General features: G+C 36.7%; 1 protein-coding gene across 1 annotated transcript in view; it reads right to left on the bottom strand.

Moving 5' to 3' along the window:
* The window catches only part of LOC133649218 (AF4/FMR2 family member 2-like), a 277,314-nt gene that overhangs the window by 226,593 nt on the left and 27,419 nt on the right, over positions 1 to 23,302 (bottom strand). Inside the window, exon 2 of the mRNA XM_062046050.1 lies at positions 18,168 to 18,288. Within this exon, the coding sequence (XP_061902034.1) occupies positions 18,168 to 18,288 (121 nt within the window). The remainder of the gene's footprint in view (positions 1 to 18,167; positions 18,289 to 23,302) is intronic.

Genomic DNA, 23,302 nt, shown 5'->3' with positions numbered 1-23,302 from the left:
TAGATGCTAAAAGTCATGGACTATTGAACTACCAGTTAGCTGTACACTCGTTACTTCATTATTCATTTCCTGCACTATTTTAATTTAATGTACTCAGAGATAACACATTTGAGGTCAGTCTGAACCCTCCAAATTGACAATACTCTCTTAATGCTTTAGATTGAAATTATTTTATGTGGGCCCTGTGTAGGTTAAAGTGATGTATAGCGCAAGTAAAAAGAAAACGTGTTAGCTTGAGCTAATCAATAAGCAAATGAGCATAATAAATTGGAAACAAAGTTGCTTAGAGCTGATTGAAGATATCAGCACTGAGGAAGAAGAAAGTAGATCTGAGTAAGGGACTGAGTGGCAATTTGAAATGAATTTACAATGACTGTCATTATTCTCACTTAAACCAAACAAGAAAAAGACAGTAAGTAACAGATTTCAATTTTAGAATCAGTCCGATACCAAGTAAATGCACAGGCGTTATACAGTGGTACCTTGTTTTTCGTATCATTTGGTATTTGATGGACATCTTTGTTAAAACTTTGCCCTGTTTTCATTATCGAACAGCCAAGAACTAATTGGGCTGCCAGGAGGCCTGCCGTAACCGCTTATCACCATGCGGTATGCTGGCACCTGCAGTTGAACATATACAGTCGCGATCCAAAGTTTACATACACTTGTAAAGAACATAATGTCATGGCTGTCTTGAGTTTCCAATAATTTTTACAACTCTTACATTTTGTGACAGAGTGATTGGAGCACATACTTTTTGGTCACAAAAAACATTCATGAAGTTTGGTTCTTTTATGAATTTATTATGGGTCTACTGAAAATGTGACCAAATATGCTGGGTCAAAAGTATACATGGCAAATTTCACTGCAATAAGGCACTTTTGCCCTAACCACGACCCATCAGGAGCAAGGGTGAAGTGTCTTGCTCAAGGACACAACGGACGTGACTAGGTTGGTAGAAGGTGGGGATCGGCCACTCTCCCAACCGCGCCACGCCGTCCCCAGTGGTACCCCAGTTTTCGTACGCCCTACATTTTGTATGATTAAATTTTCAACAAAATGTATGTAAACAATTTCAAATAGTGTCTCGGTTATCTTACACCCGGATATTAAACTATTGTGTACACCTGCATATCATTCTGTGCAATTAGGTGCCCAGACAACGAATGTCATTTGTTCGGGATTCAGTCTTTGAGCTTTTTTATTGGGTAAAGCTGAACAATAAACAACCATGGGGGCCTAAGAAAGTTGTGAGTGCCAAGACTTAAAAGACAAGATGACATAAAGAAGGTGAGAAACTCAAGAAAATCGTAGCAAAGTACGAAGATGGTGTCCATGTGGCTCTCACCTGCTTTCCTCCATGTCCTCCCTCTCCTACAATAAAACGTGATGCTGAGTGTTCATTTATTAATTTGATTCATCACTTATCTATATGTTGCTTAGTTTTTGCATGTTAAATTATAGTTATTTTCTATTTGTGTATGCTGAGTGTCTGGAATGAACTAGAGCTGCAGGTATCGATTATTTCAATAATCAGGTAATCTTTAAATGAGTTTGTTGGATTAGTGTTCGATAAAATATACTTCATAACGTCGATGCATAATTTAGGGAAAATAGTAGAACTAAACATCGATTTTTCTATTTTCCATAAGTAAAGTGGTATTATATTTCTGAGACTCAAAGCGCTTTACATTGTGAAACCCATTATCAACCATTAGGCCACATTTAAACCAGTGTGATTGGCACTGGGAGCAAAGTTCAAGTGTCTTGTCCTTGGGCAAGACACTTGAACTTTGCTCCCAGTGCCAACCTGCTTGAGCCACACCGCCCACTTTTATTTGTAATGAATGCAAATCATCAACATTGAATTTGCCCTGTTCACACGTGTGCATTGATAACAATCGCAATAAAAAAAACGTTACAATTGGACCAATTGAACTTACAGTATTTTTAATGAAAAAAGTACTTTGTTTTTTAGTATTTGGTCTTTGTCTGACATTTTGGAACTTGAATGAGGTACCACTGTAGGTTTTAAAGATCATTGGATAATATTGTGCCTGTTACAGCCCTGACCTTGTGGGAGAATCTTAGTGATCAGGCCTGCTTGGTCGCCTCCTCTAACTCATGTTTGCAAGAAGGAGCTCTGTGTTCCTGCCAGTTTGGTTGCCATTCTCTTTCTCTCCCTCTTTTGGTTTGGAGGTTCTACACTTGCATCTCGATTTCTTGATTGGAGGGAAGAAATATCAGCAGGGAGCTCCAGGACCCTACTCTTTGCTCTGTTCTCCTCTGCTTAATGCGGTCCTACTACGTCCAGCCTTGTTTTTACACATCCTGTCACGGCGTAAGCGCATGCCGCTGTGCACTCCTCAAGGAGTCCCGCGTAGCGCGCCTAGGGACACGCCCACGGGCGCTCATCTCCTGCACGTGTCACTCCGGCGGCAGCAAGCAACTGCTTTCCATCAGCACTCAACGCACTTGGCGCTAATGAGAGGTCCTGCCTTCATAAGCCTGCTCAACCTGCTATCCGGCGCCAGAACGTAATTCATCTGTTGGAGTACCGTAAGCGATCATCGTGCTCCATGCAATCTTGCTCTTTGCTCTCTGTGTTTTCTTCCCCGTGTTTGATTAGTCTCGTGTCTTCCTTGTCGTCCTTCCTGCAGTCTGCCTTCATTACACGTGACGAGCTGTGCGTCTTGTCTTCCTCGTTGTTCCCCTCTGGATTCCGGACGGCCTCCCTTGATCCTCGACCTCCCGAACCTTTTGACACCTCGCTATGCCCCCCGACAACATGCCTGTGTCACGGACATTCGAGTCTGCCTTTCTCCTCCAGGATTTCCGCCTCTCGCTCAACGTTTACGGTAACACTCAACAGTTAATTCCAACACATAGTCACACACCATACACCCTTTTGGATTTAGTCACACTCCATACCCTTGTTTATTATATTTCTTGTTTGTTATTATATATATATATATATATATATATATATATATATATATATATATATATATATATATATATATAATATATATATATATATATATATATATAAATATATATATATATATTTATATATATATATATATATATATATATATATATATATATATATATATATATATAAATAAATCATAGTGTTAAATACTACGCCCCTGTTGTCTGTGCCGTCTACCCCTCTCGTACACAACACAGCCGCCGTTTTTTTGCATTTATGTTAGCTTTTACTTTTTTTTGCTATTTTAAACATTATTTTTGCACGTTTTACTTCATTTTCGACTCCCCTTTGTCGTTGCGCGACAGACTAACCCGTAAGAGTGAAAAAAGAAAACATTTCACAAAACCAGAAAAATAACCATTATTTCCACATATTTTCTACTCGGATCATTTCAGCAGATGCAATGTTTGATATATACACACTTGCACTACACACACAGTCGCGAACTAAAGTTAGATTGTGAATAAATTAGCTCGTCTCCGCTCCATCTCGAGCTCATGAATAAAAGATCTGGTCACTGAAGAGGACGAGAAAACACATTTACAAAGAGGCAAAATGGAAAACAGGGAAAAGGGTGAATACCTGTGTGTGTGTGTGTGTGTGTGTGTGTGTGTGTGTGTGTGTGTGTGTGTGTGTGTGTGTGTGTGTGTGTGTGTGTGTGTGTGTGTGTGTGTGTGTGTGTGTGTGTAAGAGAGAGAGAAAGAGGGAGAGAGAGAGAGAGAGAGAGAGAGAGAGAGAGAGAGAGAGAGAGAGAGAGAGAGGAGAGAGAGAGAGAGAGAGAGTAAAAAGCTTACCCCAAAAAACTGCTAACAACATGACAGTCTTTAACAAGATTAGTGAGGGGATTAGTTAATAGCTGACATGGAGAAAGGCAATGAGAAGACAGAGTGACAGACTCCTGACTGATATAAATGGTGGGAAAAAATGAAAACGAGATTGAGAAGTTCTCTTTAAATCCCACGCGATAAGAAAAAGATATACATCTGTAAAGTTGACCAAACAGTGAGGCAAAAAAATCTGCCGTGAGATTGAAGAGGACTTCTGATTGTACGTGTTTGTAAAGCAACACCTTGAGTGAAAATGGAAATCTTTGGTGAGGCAAATAAATCAGCAAAGCCAAGCAGCAGCCTGTGCCAGAGCTATTTGTCATGGGCTGCAGGAGTGAGCGCTAAAGCAAAGCCATGTATGGAGGAAGAACACAGGGGGAGGCTGCAATATGAAGTAAATAAACATGGACTCCTGAGGATGATGAAGTCAGCTCTTTGGCTGCCAGGCGGATAAAATGTCCCATCAATCAAGCGGTATCTTAAAGGCTACTAATGACCAAATGATTAGATACACTTGCACACACTGATGACTTCTACCACAACAATTGTCATAGAAAATAGATTAGTTTCATTGGGATAAATATCACAATACCCTTTGGTCAATACAGATGACTAATACGGTTTGATTAAAAATAAGCACAAAACTGTCATCACGGGAATTAACACAACTACATTGGATTCTTGATACAACAAAACGGAACTGTTTCTGGTCATAATCATTCCTGCTGGGGTCGGGCAATATGGCCTGAAATCTATATTGCAATATATATTGAAGCCTTGTGTGATTATGATGCATACCACAATGTATTAGTAGTAAACACATATATAATAATGTAACAATTTCAAATGGGTTACAAAAGCTTGTATTTTAGCTGCTGACGTATGCAGTAAAATATTGCATAATTTCCAGTTGCATTATTTTCACAAAACTATCATTAATCTCCAAGCAGGCACAAGACATTAAAACAAAGACGAGAATGTGTTCAATTAGGTCTTTCTTGACGTTGAGCAACTTAAACATAACGTTGAAACAACATGCTTTTTGACAACATTTAATCAATGTTGAGTTCTGACATTGATATGAAACATTGAAACTTTGTCATTTCCCAACCAATATTCTACAACCCAAATACAACGTTGAAACAACAGGCTTTTTGACAACCTTTATTCAGTGTCAGGTTGTGATGTTGATTTAAACATTAAAATTTGGTAATTTCCCAACCAATATTCTACAACACAAATACAACGTTGAAACAACGTGCTTTTTGACGACCTTTATTCACTGTCAGCTTGTGACGTTGATTTGACCATTGAAATTTGGTCATTTCCCAACCAACAACGTGGATCCAACGTTAGACATCAACATTGTCTTTATTTGCAAATACAACTATTTTGCAATGTTGTTTCAAAGTCAATTTGAAAGGATATATATGTTTAATCAACGTTGTATCAATGTCTTGTGTCTGCTGGGCTAGTCGCTAAAGTACTATTAATATCTGGTTACTTTCTGTTTTAACATGTTTCTATTTACACTTGTGTTAAACTGTTATAAACACTTATTCTTCTGTTGTTTGGACCCTTTACATTAGTTTGGGCGATAAGAGGAATGTGGGTATTGATACATATTATCTAGACCACAAGGAAGTGTTTTAAATGTACATTAGAGTCATCATAGATCTACTTTAAATATATATTTTGTTAGGTTTCTGCTAAAAGGAGATCAGAACAAGTTGGAGTACTGTCCAACCAACGATATGGTTATATACTAACTAAACCTGTTATACGAAACTGATGTTTATGTATGAAATATTTGTTTGTTTGGCATATTATTTGTACAATATACATGTTTATGAAATAGATTATTTTCGAAAGTGAGAAAGCGGGGGTGTTGAGATTTGTGCTCTCATTCCATTTGTTATTCAAGTTTATTATTCTTCGGTCAATGGTCAACAAAATAAACAAACAGTTGTACATTCATAAATTGAAAATGAAAATGTTGCAGACCGAAAGGGTTTGGGCTGAAGTTGAACACTTATTGCGCCTAACCCTATAAACAATGTCAAGTACAAAATAAACTTCCGAAAATTATTAAATGTCCTTTGTACAACATATTATAAATACACATTATACATAACATAAACACAGTTCAATTATATACACAGTAAAGGCATGTGAAATATCCTTGTACACATGTTAAACCTTTGTACCAATTTATATACTATATACAAACAATTATACTTCCATTATTATTTATATCCCACATTTAGTATTTGAATTAACATTGATCATAGTATTAACTACTGTGTTGATTCAAGAGTGATATATTTTTTCAAGACATTAGTCTTAAAGTGTTTTTTAAATGTGTGAATGGAACTGGAACATTTTAAGGAATTATCCAAGCTGTTCCAAAGTTGAACCCCCTGACAGAAACACATCTACTTTTTAAGCTTGTTCTTATCTTAGCTTTCTGGAAGACAGCTGAAACTCTGAGGTCATAGGGATTCTCTCTGGGTTCAAACCTCTCCTGTAGACATCCAGGCAGCATGTGGTTATGAGCTTTGTACGTCACAATAGCAGTGTTGAGATCAACAAGATTGTGCAGTTTTAATGTTTTTAATTTAATAAACAGAGCATTGGTATGGTCATGATAATCTGCATAATTTACAATTCTAATCGCTTTCTTTTGAAGTAAGAATATAGATTTAATGTTTGTTTTGTAATTGTTACCCCAGATTTCGACACAATAATTAAGATAAGGGAGTACAAAAGAATTATATAACATGATAAGAGCCTTTTGATTTACGGAGTTTTTGATTTTATGTAACATGGCAATATTTTTTGCCATCTTTGTCTTAAGTATATTTATGTGCAGTTTCCAATTTAATTTATCATCTATATGGATTCCCAAAAATGTTGTTGAATACACCCTTTCTATCTCCATATCATCAATTCTTATACACTGTTTGTTATTTTTCCTATTTCCAAAAATTATATATTTTGTTTTATTTAGGTTGGTTGATAGTTTTTTGGCATCAAACCATTGCTTTAGTATGTGGAGTTCACTCTCTACAGTCCCTAAGAGTTGGCCAAGGTCTTGCCCAGAACAGTACAGACTTGTATCATCAGCAAAGAGAATACAGTTGAGTTTTTTAAAGATTTTACAGATATAATTAATGTACAATAAAAACAATTTTGGTCCCAGTACAGAACCTTGGGGTACTCCATGTGTTATAATCTTTTTATCTGAATCTACATTATTCATATGCACGTACTGTTCTCTGCCACCAAGATAACTCTTCAACCAGTCATGAGCAAGACCTCTAAAACCATATCTCTGCATTTTGTTTAAAAGCAATGTATGATCGATGGTGTCAAAGGCCTTGCTCAGGTGAATAAAAACGCCAACAGCAAACTCCCTCTTATCAATTGCAGTGGTTACCTCCTCAACTAGTTCCATCACTGCCATGGAAGTGGACCTGTTTGGTCGAAAACCATATTGGTGTTCACTTAGCAAGTGATGCTTATCAATAAAACTGTCTAATCTTGACACAAATAATTTTTCAAGGATTTTTGAAAATTGTGAGAGTATAGAAATAGGCCTATAGTTGGTGAACTGATGCTTATCTCCACTTTTGAAGATGGGAATAACTTTTGCCGTTTTCATTTTCTTTGGGAAAACACCTTTTATAAAAGAAATATTACATACATAAGTGAAGGGAACAGCTATAAAATCAACAATTTCCTTGATCAGAGAAAAGTCCAAGTCACAGCAGTCTGTTGACTTCTTGTTTTTCTGAGAATTTACAATTTCTGTGATTTCCCTTTCATGAACGGGGGAAAATAAAAAACGATTCTAAGTTGCTTTGAATGGTATGTTCATTAAATTTGACACTGTTTTCGGGTTGTACAATGTATTCGCTAAATTAGGTACAACATTCACAAAGAAGGTGTTAAAAGCATCCGTTATTTCCTTAGGGTCATTTATAATTTGATTATTTTCTATGAAATAGCTTGGATGTTCCTTATTTGTCATGTTTTTTTTAATGATACCATTCAAAACTTTCCACGTACCCTGGATGCTATTTTTATGTTGTTCTAGTAGGTTACAGTAATATGTTCTTTTTCTGTGCTTTATTATTTGTGTTAACTTATTTTTGTACGTTTTATATTTGTGTTCAGTTTCTTTGGTTCTGTGCTTTAAATGTCTTCTGTAAAGATAATTTTTCTTTTTGCAGGACTTCAATAGTCCCTTTGTGATCCACGGTTTGTCCTTAACAGTGCTGTCCTTAATGTAATGTTTTTTCATTGGACAGTGCTTATCATACAGTGTTATGAAAATGTTGAGAAAATGTTCATATGCCTCATCCGGGTCTATGAACTTATTGACATCATTACTCTGAGTACAGTGGAATGAACCCCTCATTATACAAATTTGTAAATTTACAAACCACAGACCGAATAAAAATATGCTTTGTTGTATGAACCTTGTACCAGTGTACAAACTGATACACAGCACATTTGTGGGCAGGTTCAGCGATCTCTGTCAACTAATTGCTACTTTTTTGCTTTTCAAGTGTTTTAGCCTGTTTACAGCATTTTTATAGCTTTGCTAGCTCAACATGTGTCCAAAGAAAGCAATGGTCAAGCGATGTGTAGTTTTTACATTCAGGAAGTATCCACAGCGTTGTCGACAGTGCCTTCCCCCTCCTTCTCTCCCTCCCACTTCCTTCGGCTGAATGCCAGAAGATTAACCGACAAAAAAAATGGAAATTTGTGAATTTCATGAAATTGTTTTTGCTCAGGTTGTACCTGATAATCGATATATTGCATTCGCTAATTAATAGGTTCATTGATTCAGGTAACAATTGCTCCAGAAAAAATGACGCAACTCATTTAAGATTGTTCATGCTGCTTTTTTTCACACACTGATATTTGTAAAACTCTCTGTGCAGCACATCACTTGCATTCATTGTTTTGGAACTATGTTCAACTGTATCGACCCTTTTCCAATAAAATGCTACTTTATTATTTTCAAGCCTTAACCAGTGTTACAGTGATGACTGCAATTTCTGATGAAATGCTTGTCTACTGTGATATTTTCAATCGTAGGATAGAAGTTAAATAAATGTATCATTGGTATTTTTCTAATTGTTTATTTTAACATTTTCTTGAGTGAATTCTGCAGAATGTACACATTTCCATAGCAGATACCAGAGGTGAGATGGCACGATTAAGCAATCCTTCATAAACGTGGTTGGATAGCGCATGTCAGGTTCTGTTTGTCAGCATGCCATTATTAAAATGTTTGCAGAAACATTTATCATGACTTTCTTTAGAGTGTGTAATGTTTGACATTATAAGTCTCGCTAATCAGACAATGAAATGCAGAGAAAGCCAATCAATGAGCTTGTGGGCGGTCTGAAGGGACAAGCTTCAGTCTGAGCGGCTGTTATTTATCTATATATTTATTTGTGGAAATTAAAGTGTGCAGGGGACGAAAATGTCCTTTTAAAAAAGTGCATGTGACATGTCTCCCCTGACCCTCCAAATTACATCCATGAGTCAGTGCCTCACCAGCCATGAACCTCACCACACGTCACTGGCATACACTCATCAGCAGACCTCACCTCAGCACCATTAATAACTTGAAAACAATTAGTCGCATCCTGCCGGCACTCTCAATATCACATTAACCTCTTGTGTGCTGCCCTTGCACATGAATTTGAAGCCATTTCTTACAGTGTGCTACCAATCTTGTGTCTATTTTTGTTGTGTGACACTCAAACACTTCCCCGCACAATTCAAAGCCAGCCTGTCCCAAAGTCCACACACTTGGTTGAAATGGCAATAGCTGCAGGTAGCGGACAAGTTTGGGGTGGCAAATGTAAATATTCAGTCAGAATGTTCAGTTCAGTTCAGTTCAGTTTCAGTTTATTTGGAACAAGCATACGATACAATGTAATGCATCACATGTTGCCAGTTGTTTCATTACAGCACGTCCGAAAAGGAAAATAGCAATTTTATCCAATGTCCTTGTTCTCTGTAACAGAACAGTGAACAAATAAATAATATAACATAGTAAGTAAACAAATATTAAATACATAAATAATCTTTGTCTCAATAAAAAAAAAAAAAAATACAATTAAAATAAAGGGTTCAAGATATTCATCATAATTCTTGTTCTGTGTACTTTGTGAACACTTATAGTTTGAAAATTCTCTTAAACTGAATCATATTGGTGCTTTGTTTGATTTATTTGGTTAATCCGTTTCATAATTTAATTCCACATACTAATATACTAAAGGTTTTAAGTGTTGTACGAACACACAAATGTTTTAAATTAGATTTTCCTGTAAGGTTATATTTCTCCTCTTTTGTTGAGAAGAATTGTTGTACATTCTTGGGTAGCAGGTTATAGTTTGTTTTGTACATTATTTTAGCTGTTTGCAAATGCACCAAATTGTTCAATTTCAATAATTGTGATGTATTAAATAAAGGGTTTGTATGTTCAAACAACACGTGTTCACAAAGTACATAGATCAATAATTATGATGAACATCTTGAACCTTTATATTTTTTTACTTGCAATGTACGGAATATGTACTTCACTGTGCAACCTACTAATAAAAGTCTCAATCTCAATCAATCAATCAATCAAACTTACTATGGTATATTATGTATTTATTATGTATTTATTAACTGTTCTGTTACAGAGAACATGGAAATGGGCTAAAATTGCCATGGTATGAAAAGGGGTAGGATTAAATAAGTTCAGCTTCTTCCTATTCCTTTTCGGACGTGCTGTAATGAAACAACTAAAAATATGTGACGCATTACATTGTTTCGTATGCATGTTTGAAATAAACTGAAACTGAACTGAAACTGAACCGAACACTTTTCTAGCATATTTTCCACATTTAGCTCACTTTTCTGAAATTGAACTTACTTTTCTCACATTTAACACACTTTTCTCTCATTTCATCACATTTAGGTTCAAATTAAATGTTGAATCTAAATGTTAAAACTAAATATTCCATCCAAATAAAATTATTGAATCTAAATCTAAACGTAAATGTTAAATATAAAGACAAATGTTAATGTGGTTGAGTGTCTTGGTTTTTTTTAACTGTGTCTTTTTGTCTGACATTTAAGATTTAGATTTAGATTTGACATTTAGAATTACATTTACATTAATATTTAACATTTGTATATAACATTTACAGTCAACATTTAATTTAAACTTAAATGTGATGGAAATGAACTAAATGTTAGAAAAGGGTGTTAAATGTGAGAAATATGTGACTAAAAAGTGTGACTAAATGTTTACATTCGACACTCCATAGGCAGAGACAAACGTGCAGCATTTAAAACTAGGGTCGCATCAATTCGTCGACATTGTCCTCAAATACAATACAAATAATAAAAATTGTCACGACAACTAAATTTAGTTGTCGACACAGTTGTGACGTCATCACTCGTGTTTTTCCCGGAGGACGCGAGTCAGCACCGCCACTCGCATCAACATCGTGGGTGAAAACATGAAAAGTGTAGGAATATTTCTTTTTCTTGTAAAAATATGAATACCTTGCTCATTTTTGCAAAGCATATATTGTCTTTATGACACTATGTCTGTGATACGGGAGCATTAAAAGCGAAAGAATGTCGGACATCTGAAGGACGCGGTCTCAACTCAATAAGATAGTTAACTTGAACCTTGCTAGTTAGCTAATAATTGTGTAGGCAAAGTTGTGTGAAAAAATAGATTTAGCTATCATTTTAGCCAAAGTACGCCAGCTAAACTTTGTCTAAACCAGGGGTGTCAAACTCATTTTAGAACGAGGGCCACATGGAGAAAAATGTACTCCCAAGTAGGCCGGACTGGTAAAATCTTGGCACGATAACTTAAAAATAAAGACAACTTCAGATTGTTTTCTTAATTGTTTAAAAAATAGAACGAGCACATTCTGAAAATGTACAAAGCATAATGTTGTTGTTGTTTTTTTAAAACTTTCATGTTGTGGTTAGTAGTATTCTACCTTTATTTGTCGTTATTTATACTTTCTGAATAAATTATGTGATAATGTTCATCAGTCAACTCATTGGTGTTAATTTTCAATCTATCAAGATAAAAAAATTTATAACAAAATCAAATTACAGTATGTTATTTATGTAGTTTGCTCATTTTCCGTGGTTTATTTTTTTTTACATATGTAGCATCATCTACAAAGATACAGTAATTGCTATTGGGACATCTAGTGGACACATTAAGAACAGCAGTTTCTTTCATTAAAAAAATTCGGCTCATTTTTTTACGCAGCAAACTCATCCCGTGGGCCGGATAAAACCTGTTCGCCGGCCTGATCCGGCCCACGGGCCGTACGTTTGACACCCCTGGTCTAAACCAAAACAAGTCTTTTTCAAGCAGCGTCATTTTACAATGCAATGAAAAAAGGGACAATAGCAAACGCAATCGCACACGCACAAACAATTATACTAACATATGCTTTGAGTCTAGTGCTAAAAATGCCAGGTGTTAATCAATAATCAATAATATTTCAGTGTGCAGCTTCTTAAACACATCACAAAATGCTTGTTTCTTTTTTGAGCAAGTTAGTTGCGTTGTTTTATTGTTTGTTGTTATTGCTATTTTAACTGTCCTTTTTTTTTTTTTACATAAAAACATCTACTAGTTTTATTTTGCACTTTTCCTGTCCTTACTTTTGAATGGACATAAGTTTAATAGTTAATAAAAAAAAATGTAAAAGCCTAATGAGCAGCACAGTTACAGTATGAATAAATATTTATGATAGAATTAGTCATCTTTGTTATTAGTCGGCAACAATCTTTCAAGCTGAATTTCAAAGTCGATGGCTAAATTAGACTGAAAATGTGTACGCTTTATAATTCGACAAGTCGACTAATCGTTAAGATAGTCGATGAATAGTCCACTTTCGAAATGCTGCAAATGAAAACTTCTGTAATCACACAACATTGCAGGATCAAAAACAAATAAAAAGTTATTGGATCATTTCTGTTTGCCCCTGTCAGACACTTAGCAAGTGAAGTGTTAAGCCGCAGAGAATGAGAGTTAAATCATCTAAATCTGTTTCATACACAAGAGGACAGCGGGTGGCCTTGAATGCATGAGGAGATCCCAAAAGAATCAACACAAAAAGAGTACAACTAGAGACAAGTTTATAGTCTCAATGGCTTTTGCAGAGACCCGTCTGCTTCAGGGTATAATAGTTGGCCTCAAGGGAGAACATAAAGAAAATATTAGCTCATGATGGCCCACCTTATGGCCATTATTGCTTTTATCACTGACACAATGAGAATCTAAGAGCAATGTGGTGCACTGAAATATATAAAAAGTTAAGGATAATCCGGGTTTTGCAGTAAAAAACTCCTTTCAGTTGATTGCTGGATCACAAGGCAGAGCTGCTTGTTAAGAGTGGCCCATCTTTACTAGTTAAGCTCCTAAAATCATTCCATTCACCGAAATAAAAAGATGATTTCCAACTGCAAAGTTCAGTCAAATCTCCTATAAAAAGGTGTTGAGGAAATGGCAGTGAACTGATTTATTTGACTTTATTTCCTAATTTAGCAACTTCTGCTTTACATTTTAAATTTGGCCAAAGTAAATGTTTCAAGGTTAGATAAAACACACCATTCTTTTGCCCAATGGGATTTTAACCTGATGTTTGTTAAAATGACAGATCACTCTAAATCACACGTGTCAAACTCAAGGCCCGGGAGCCAGATGTGGCCCGCCGCTTCACTTTATTTGGCCCTCGAAAGCCTGGAAATAATATGTATGAAAGTACTGTTACTTTTCTTACTAAATTTATATATTTTTTCTATTTTGGGAGAAAAAAAAAAGATGTACTCCATGTAATCGCAAATGATGTTAACTTAAATATTGTCTAATTATGCAAAAATATATAATCAAACATTCAAACCATTTTTTTAATAGAAATAAATACTAATAATATTGATTTCAAAGCAAGTTATTGTGCAATGTAAAAGTAGCAATATATTTCATGAGGCTCTGTCAGAGGTGACTGTTATATTCCTCTGCGCAGGAGCACTTTCAGTAAGTGGGCCTGGTCAGTAAGGAGTGCAAATGTGTGGAACTCAGTACCTGAGGAGGTTAAACTGGTCACAATTTATAAGGCCTTCACAAAAATTTTTTAAATTTGGCTTATCAACGCCTACAGCTGCCAGCACTAAAATATGAGTCAGTTTTGATGCTAAGATAAATGTCATGTTGTATTTTTTTTAAAAATCATATTGTATATGTATTGTGTGATTGTTTTCCTTTTTCTCTCTCTTTATTTTCTTTTTCTATTAAATTGTAATTTTACTACTTTTTTTTACATCATGGCCAGGGGACTACAGATGAAAACTAGCCTTCTGGCTAATTCTGGCTTTTTTAACCATGTGTAGTCATGTGTTTTATGAAATTGCATTGACCCCTTTGAAATAAATTAATCTAATCTAATGGTAAAATTGTGAAATTTACTGTGGTTTTTACAGCATTTTTCTCTAAATGAAAAAAACAGTACTTTTTTTTTTTTACTGTAATAAACTGCGGTGACGGCGTGGCACAATTGGGAGAGTGACCATGCCAGCAACCTGAGGGTTCCTGGTTCGATCCCCACCTTCTACCAACCTCCGTTGTGTCCTTGGGCAAGACACTTCACCCTTGCTCCTGATGGCTTCGTGGTTAGGGCCTTGCATGGCAGCTCCCGCCGTCAGTGTGTGAATGTGTGTGTGAATGTGCTTTGAGTACCTTGAAGGTAGAAAAGCGCTATACAAGTATAACCCATTTACCATTTATTCTTACGACTTCTAGAATGTAATGACGCAATTATGCACGTACGTTAGGGGTGTAACGGTACGTGTATTTGTATTGAACCGTTTCGGTACGGGGGTTTCGGTTCGGTTCGGAGGTGTACCGAACGAGTTTCCACACGAACATATTAAGTAGCCTTCTGCCTCTGTCTCTGTCAGGACTCTACACAGCACCCAGCATTGTCCCACCCACACAACCATCTGATTGGTTACAAACAGAGCGGTAACAGCCAATCAGCAGTGCATATTCAGAGCGCATGTAGTCAGTGCTTAGCGTTTAGCAGGTAAGCATCAGGCAGCGGACTCTCCCCAAATTATAATAAACACCTCCCAGTCAACTACTAGTAACATCACTATGAGCCCGTTGACCTTCTAGAAACATAAAGGGCAGCTCAGCTCGCTCGCAGTCCTGGCTTGAGGTGAAGGCTAATTTGCTTTCAGTGTAACGTTAGCTCATTTTGCTTTGTGTTGTGTGTGTGTGTGTGTGTGTGTGTGTGTGTGTGTGTGTGTGTGTGTGTGTGTGTGTGTGTGTGTGTGTGTGTGTGTGTGTGTGTGTGTGTGTGTGTGTGTGTGTGTGTGTGTGTGTGTGTTACAGACAGCAAAGCCCTGTCTGTCTGTTATTTCACTTTACCTTTTTCTGTGTTGATTGAGCTGTGTTGAAGCAGCAAAAAAGGACATTATGTTAAATGGAGAGTTTCTGTCTCTGACAGTTGATATAATAATGTAACTGCATCATTAAGCCTGCATGAACTCCATGGTGTTCAGGGATGAATAGTCTCTCCTATTGCTATTGTACCATTTTTTCAGCTATAGTTACATTAATCATTAGTAATGCAGCAGCCTAGTTTTGAATGGCAGGGTGCCTGCTATCACATGTTGATAAAAATATAACATTTACATAATAAAACTCAACTACAGGCTTCCCAATTGCTGTAATAAATTAAGCATGATGAGTTGACTTGAAACTGTTTAATGTTGCACTTTTTATATGTAGAAGAAAAGTTTTGTCATTTTATTTAATCTGAGCAACAACTTGAGGCAGTTTAATGTTGATTAACGTGGGCAGAATTATTATAGTGTTCCCAATGTTAAAAGGATAAAGCCATTGTTTACAAATAACCCAAAAATTAATATTTTGTTGTTTTCTTACTGTACCGAAAATGAACCAAACCGTGACCTCTAAACCGAGGTACGTACCGAACCGAAATTTTTGTGTACCGTTACACCCCTAACGTACGTAGCATGTGCTTTAACGTTTGGTGTTGTCGATGATAGCGAATTAACATAACTGCAAATTGTTCGTTGGTCCTTCTTGGACTGCGTTTGTATGTGTGCACACGCTCCCTGCGTAAACACCAATCATTTTATTCGGGCCGGTAATTTTTTTATCATTCAAACTTAGTAATTGTGAAAAATATAGACAATTGTAAAACAAATGTGTGCTGTTAAACCACTCATGGTAACATATGCTAACCAATAGTGTTTTTGTTATATTTTTTGCTCTGAAAAATGTTACTGTGAGGAAGTTGCAAACAGTATAGAGAAAATGAAAATGCAGTTTATTGATAATGAAGGTGATTGTTATTCATTTAGGGAGTTGCTCCACACTGCGCAAGGAGACACATAATTAGCTGCTGACCACTTATCAGCTGAAGCACCAAAAATGAATAGTGTCAGTCAGAATGGATTGGCGGCCTATCAATAGACACATCCTAGATTTTAAACCCCGAAAACCATTTAATTTAGCGCGAATAACATTTTGCCAGTAGGTTAGGTAAGAAAAACAAATAACATGTCACAATATAATTTTCTTATTTTCATGATAAAAAAGTGTGGTTTTAGTGGAAGTCGCCCCCGACAGACTCTTTGCATAAGACGGTTCCAAATCGATTCCAGCACATTGTTTCATAGGAATAGAACGTGTGTTCACTAGTATCCAACAGTGAAAAATTACAGTTTTTTTTTATTTACTGTAAAAAAACTAATGTCAATTTTACAAGGAAATTCTGGCAACTGAGCTGCCTTTTTTTAACCACAAAAACAGCACTACTGTTTGTCCATCTACAGTAATATAAACTACATTTTGAGGTGAAATTATTGCAGCTTACCATATTTTTGTTACATTTTAGTCCAAAAAAAAAATCTACTAATAAAATGCATAAAAAAAGGTGTAATAATAGTATTCACTGTTAGAAGCGGCCCTCTGGGGCCAAACATAACTGCGATGTGGCCCTCAGTGAAAACGACTTTGACCCCTCTGCTCTAAATCAATGTTGCTGGTTCATATTAGATACATTTAGACCCAAAATTATTTATCTCACTCTAAATTAAATAAAAAAATTTACAAATCCGGTGGAGCATTGGTTAGCGCTAGTGCCTCCGAGTGAGAAGGTCCTGTGTTCGATTCCCAGGCCGATCCCAGCACATTGTTTCATAGGAATAGAACTTGTGTTCACTAGTATCCGACAGTGAAAAATTGAATTTTTTTAAATTTACAGTAAAAAAACTAATGTACATTTTACAAGGAAATTCTGGCAACTGGGCTGCCTTTTTTTAACCACAAAAACAGCACTACTGTTTGTCCATCTACAGTAATATAAACTACATTTTGAGGTGAAATTATAGCAGCTTACCATATTTTTGTTACATTTTAGTCCAAAAAAAAATCTACTAATAAAATGCATAAAAAAAGGTGTAATAATAGTATTCACTGTTAGAAGCGGCCCTCTGGGGCCAAACATAACTGCGATGTGGCCCTCAGTGAAAACGACTTTGACCCCTCTGCTCTAAATCAATATTGCTGGTTCATATTAGATACATTTAGACCCCAAATTATTTATCTCACTCTAAATTAAATTAAATTTTTTACATATCCGGTGGTGAATTGGTTAGCACTAGTGCCTCCGAGTGAGAAGGTCCTGTGTTAGATTCCCTGGCCGATCCCAGCACATTGTTTCATAGGAATAGAACTTGTGTTCACTAAAATCCGACAGAGAAACATTGCAGTATTTTTTATTTACAGTAAAAAAAACTAATGTACATTTTACAGATAAATTTTAACCATAAAAAGAGCAGTACTTTTTTCCATCTACAGTAATATAAACTACATTTTGAGGTGAAATTATTGCAACTTACCATATTATCACTGTGCTATGTGAGAAGTTCTACTTTTTTTTTGTTGCCATACCTCAGTTAGACAACAAGAGTGTGCCCTTTGTTTACTTCACTAGCGCAACACACTGCGCAAAGATAATAGAATACAGCTCCTGTCAAAATTAAATGTAGGAACTCCACCTGTCAATGATTTATGACACTCGCCTGTCAAACTTTTTGACAGGTAGGCGAGACTTCTGGTCAAAGGTCACGCCACGTGACGAGGGAGGAACAAGGGAAAGTCAGACATCATGCACCTGTATATGTATTTTTAGAAAAGTACAATTCATAAAAAAACTGTTTTTGATCTAGGTGGTTATTTTCGTCATTACTCTTACCTTGTAAGGTTCTCCAAACAGGTTGAATCCAGTTGAGAACAAATCTTCATCCTGCTGGACCTCCTGGTTCCTCCGCTCCCATTCTCTCCTTTTCAGGACACTGCGTTCCGACTCCAATTGACTGAAACAAAACCGAGAGCTCGTTAGAGTTGCCCGCTGAGGACAATAGACGGGTAAGAACCACTGTCTTTTTACTTGTATGTCTGACATGCACATGATAACATGATCGTCACATGTGCAATCGCCCAGGGCGGCATTGTCTTGAGGGCGCCGCAAGGATGAGGGGAAAAGAAGATGTACGTTCCTGGTCAAAAGTGTACATACACTTGTAAAGAACATAATGTCATGGCTATCTTGAGTTTCCAATTATTTCTAGAACTCTTATTATTTTGTGACAGAGTGATTGGAGCACATACTTGTTGGTCACAAAAAAACATTCATGAAGTTTGGTTCTTTTATGAATTTATTATGGGTCTACTGAAAATGTGAGAACATCTGCTGGGTCAAAAGTATACATACAGCAATGTTAATATTTGGTTACATGTCCCTTGGCAAGTTTCACTGCAATAAGGCGCTTTTGGTAGCCATCCACAAGCTTCTGGTTGAATTAGTGACCACTTCTCTTGACAAAATTGGTGCAGTTCAGCTAAATTTGTTGGTTTTCTGATATTGACTTTTTTCTTCAGCATTGTCCACATGTTTAAGTCAGGACTTTGGGAAGGCCATTCTAAAACCTTAATTCTAGCCTGATTTAGCCATTCCTTTACCACTTTTGACATGTATTTGGGGTCATTGTCCTGTTGGAACACCCAACTGCGCCCAAGACCCAACCTCCGGGCTGATGATTTTAGGTTGTCCCCAAAACAGGCCCGGAACATAATACTGCCACCACCATGCTTGACGGTAGGATTGGTGTTCGTGGGATTAAAGGCCTCACCTTTTCTCCTCCAAACATATTGCTGGGTATTGTGGCCAAATAGCTCAATTTTTGTTTCATCTGACATCACATGGACAAAGATAAGACCTTCTGGAGGAAAGTTCTGTGGTCAGCTTGTGGATGGCTACCAAAAGCGCCTTATTGCAGTGAAACTTGCCAAGGGACATGTAACCAAATATTAAATGGTAAATGTGTTATACTTGTATAGCACTTGTTGGAGCCAAAATTCCTTGTTTGTTTATATTGTTTTTATTTTTATTTTCTCTAATTGATTTTTGGGTTCAGCATGTTTAATTTCCTTTTCGGCAGATTGCTCCGCCCACTTCCTGTTAAGAACCAGGAAGTGTTGACAGGGAGGTGACTGTTGCTATGGTGCGGTTACCATGGTAGCCTCCTTAAATTGGGTTCAGGTGTGAGCATGGGCAGGGCGATTGGAGGACAAACAGTTTTCGACCGTGTTCGTGTTTGTGACGTGACGTGTCGTGTCGTGCCGTGACGTGACAATGCTGTGATAATGTGCCATTCAAGGTCAGCATACTTTGTTATTTAACCTACATTTGATTTAATTTAGATAGCTGGAATAAACGGATTGTCATATCTAAACACAGTTCTACAGTACTGGACATTCTATTATTTTCACGCGTCAAACTGGTCAACACAGTCGCCCTCGGTACCAGCCCAAAGGTAAGGGCTGTACAGCACTTTTCTACCTTTAAGGTACTAAAAGCGCTTTGACACTATTTCCACATTCCCCCATTCACACACACATTCACACACTGATGGCGGGAGCTGCCATGCAAGGCGCTAACCACGACCCATCAGGAGCAAGGGTGAAGTGTCTTGCCCAAGGACACAACGAGGCTGGTAGAAGGTCTGGATCGAACCAGGAACCCTCAGGTTGCTGGCATGGCCACTCTCCCAACTGCTCCATGCCATTAACATTGCTGTATGTATACCTTTGACCCAGCAGATTTGGGCACATTTTCAGTAGACCCATAATAAATTCATAAAAGAACCAAACTTCATGAATTTTTTTTGTGACCAACAAGTATGTGCTCCTATCACTCTATCACAAAAAATAAGAGTTGTAGAAATTATTGGAAACTCAAGACAGCCATGACATTGTGTTCTTTACAAGTGTATGCACACTTTTGACCACGACTGTATGTCTGTGCTTAGCGCTCATTTGCTCAGAATTTGTGTGCTCAATGGCACCCAATACAGGCATGACACCCAACACTCATATAGCACGTGTCAGTCAACTTAGGCCTCGTTGTCACTGCAGGTCAATTCCAGTTTTTCTGTCCTTACGCGACCTGTTTCCGATTTTTTTGTGTCAATGTGAACAGAAAAATTCAGATTTTTTTATTATCCGACCCACATGCGGATATAAATCGGATATGTCTGCAGTCGGAACGCTGCGGTCGCATTCATTTGACCAAAACGTCATCAAAAAGCGAAAAGCGTCATAATTCGTAGCTGTGGCTACAAAAGTAGCTTGAGTTTGAGTTTGAGTTTTGAGTTTATTTCGAACATGCAAGCATACAACATGATACATCACAATTTCCAGTTTCTTTTCAACATGTTCGAAAAGGAGTAGGAAGAAGCAGAGCTTATTTAATCCTACCCCCTTTCTTTACATAACAGTTGCAAAACTTTTTGTTCACTTCCTGTTCACAAACTCCATAAGTAATCACAATAAAAATAAATAAATAAATAATAGTAAGAATTTAATAATAATAATTGATGAAGTAAGTCATATTTCATATGATGAGATAAGTAAGATTACTTTAAGAATGAATGAATGGATGGATGAAATAAATTGAGAATGTTTGTCATGGTTCTTCTTCTTTGTACTTTGTAAACACTTTAAGTTTGAAGAGTTTCTTGAAGTGTATCATATTAGTACATTGTTTGATTGCTTTGCTTAATCCATTCCATAATTGAATTCCACATACTGATATACTGAAGGTCTTAAGTGTTGTACGTGCAAACAAATGTTTTAAATTACGTTTTTCTCTAAGATTATATTTCTCCTCTTTTTTTGAGAAGAATTGTTGTATATTCTTGGGTAGCAGGTTATAGTTTGCTTTGTGCATAATTTTAGCTGTTTGGAAATTCACTATGTCGTGGAATTTCAGTATTTTTGATTCAATAAATAAAGGGTTTGTATGTTCTCTATATCCAACATTATGTATTATTCTAACTGATCTTTTTTGTAACACCGTTAATGAATGAAGTGTACTTTTGTAATTATTTCCCCATATTTCTACACAGTAGCTCAGATATGGTAACACTAGTGAGCAGTAGAGAATATGAAGGGATTTTTGGTCTAGAACATGTTTTGCTTTATTCATTATTGACGTGTTTCTTGCAACTTTATGTTGTATATTTTTTACGTGAGATTTCCAGTTCAATTTATCATCAATCATTATACCTAGAAATTTGGTTTCGTTTACTCTTTCAATTTCTATTCCGTCTATTTGTATTTGTGTTTGACTTTCTCTTCTACTGTTACCAAATAGCATTATTTTAGTTTTACTAAGATTCAACGATAGTCTGTTTTTGTCAAACCATCTTTTTAATTTGTTAATTTCCACCACCGGGTGTGAATGAATGATGGGTTCTCACTTCTCTGTGAAGCACTTTGAGTGTCTAGAAAAGCGCTATATAAATCTAATCCGTTATTATTATTATTATTATTATTATTATTATTAATTATTCGCCAAAATAGACAGTTACAAAATAAATAGTTGACAAATGAGCAGAACAATTTATTGTGTTTTAGGAACTTACGTCAATGTTCCACCACTCCTGTCTGCGACTGCTCGCCCACGTGCTCTTTGGAGCAGACGTGGAAGTAAAATATCCTGCAAACTGCCAAAGCCAAAATGCTTGCCCTCTTCCTTCATAATCTTCTACGCGCAATAATTCAGTTTATAAAATGTTGACTTTGATTGCACAAAATACTTGAATTTGCCATAAATGCCCCAGCGCTGAGACTGACTGAGAATTGAAGCCATGTTTACTTCGGTAAACACCGCAGCATGCGTGACGTCATGACTTCATGTTTGCATAGAGGTCAGGTTGCGTTCACAATAGACATCACACATTTTTTGTAATGCGAGCCACTCCTAAAAGCTCTCTGCAGCGTACAAAAAACTGTTTATTATGAGACGTTTTGATAATAAAGTACAGACATTTCATAGAAAAACAACTACAGTTAGCCCTCGTGTTACGATGTTTCCTGGTTTAGTCAGCGATCCCATAAATTATTACTGTGCAGCGGAAGAATGAAAAAGTGTCATTGCTGTCCATGATAGCTGGCAGCATGACCCCGAGATGCAGAGACGGTAGGGGAAGTGCTGAAAAGAAGGTGTTTAGATAAGGACTAGGCAGGCAAATATCTAAGGGCACACCATCAACATTATTCATTATAGGCAAATGGACAAGTGTCGCAGGGAAGTCAACAGTGATAAACCCTCCTGATTATGGTTTAAAGGCAGGTGAGTACCCTGATCACTAATCGAGAGCAGGTGTTGTGCTCAGAAACAGTGGTGAAGTCACTGCAAGACAAGAACGTGTGCGAAGACTGATGACCTCATGTATTCTTCTATAAGTGCCTTCTCCCTACAATATAACTAAACATGACATCCCAAAGGTAAAGGCATCTTTTTTCCTACAAGTAACATATGACATTAGACGGACACTTTGATTCATTGTTTTATTTTAATGTCAGCTGGCCCAGTGGGAGTTAGGTGTCCAACCCTGTTAGTTTTTTTAATGACATCAGGAACCCACTGAAGCACAACACATTCCCTTAATGTCATTGATGAAATCCAAATAAAATGGGCTTTTAAAGGCCTACTGAAACCCACTACTACCGACCACGCAGTCTGATAGTTTATATATCAATGATGAAATATTAACATTGCAACACATGCCAATACGGCCGGGTTAACTTACAAAGTGCAATTTTAAATTCCCCGGGGAACTTCCGGTTGAAAACGTCTAGATATGATGACGTTTGCGCGTGACGTCAATGGTTGAAATGGAAGTTTTCGGACACCATTGTATTCAATACAAAAAGCTCTGTTTTCATCGCAAAATTCCACAGTATTCTGGACATCTGTGTTGGTGAATCTTTTGCAATTTGTTTAATGAACAATGAAGACTGCAAAGAAGAAAGCTGTAGGTG

This window comes from Entelurus aequoreus, linkage group LG04 (assembly GCF_033978785.1).
Source record: "Entelurus aequoreus isolate RoL-2023_Sb linkage group LG04, RoL_Eaeq_v1.1, whole genome shotgun sequence".
Lineage (NCBI taxonomy): Eukaryota > Metazoa > Chordata > Actinopteri > Syngnathiformes > Syngnathidae > Entelurus > Entelurus aequoreus.
Note: the sequence above shows the minus strand (reverse complement) of the source record. Positions and strands in the feature narration are given on the sequence as shown.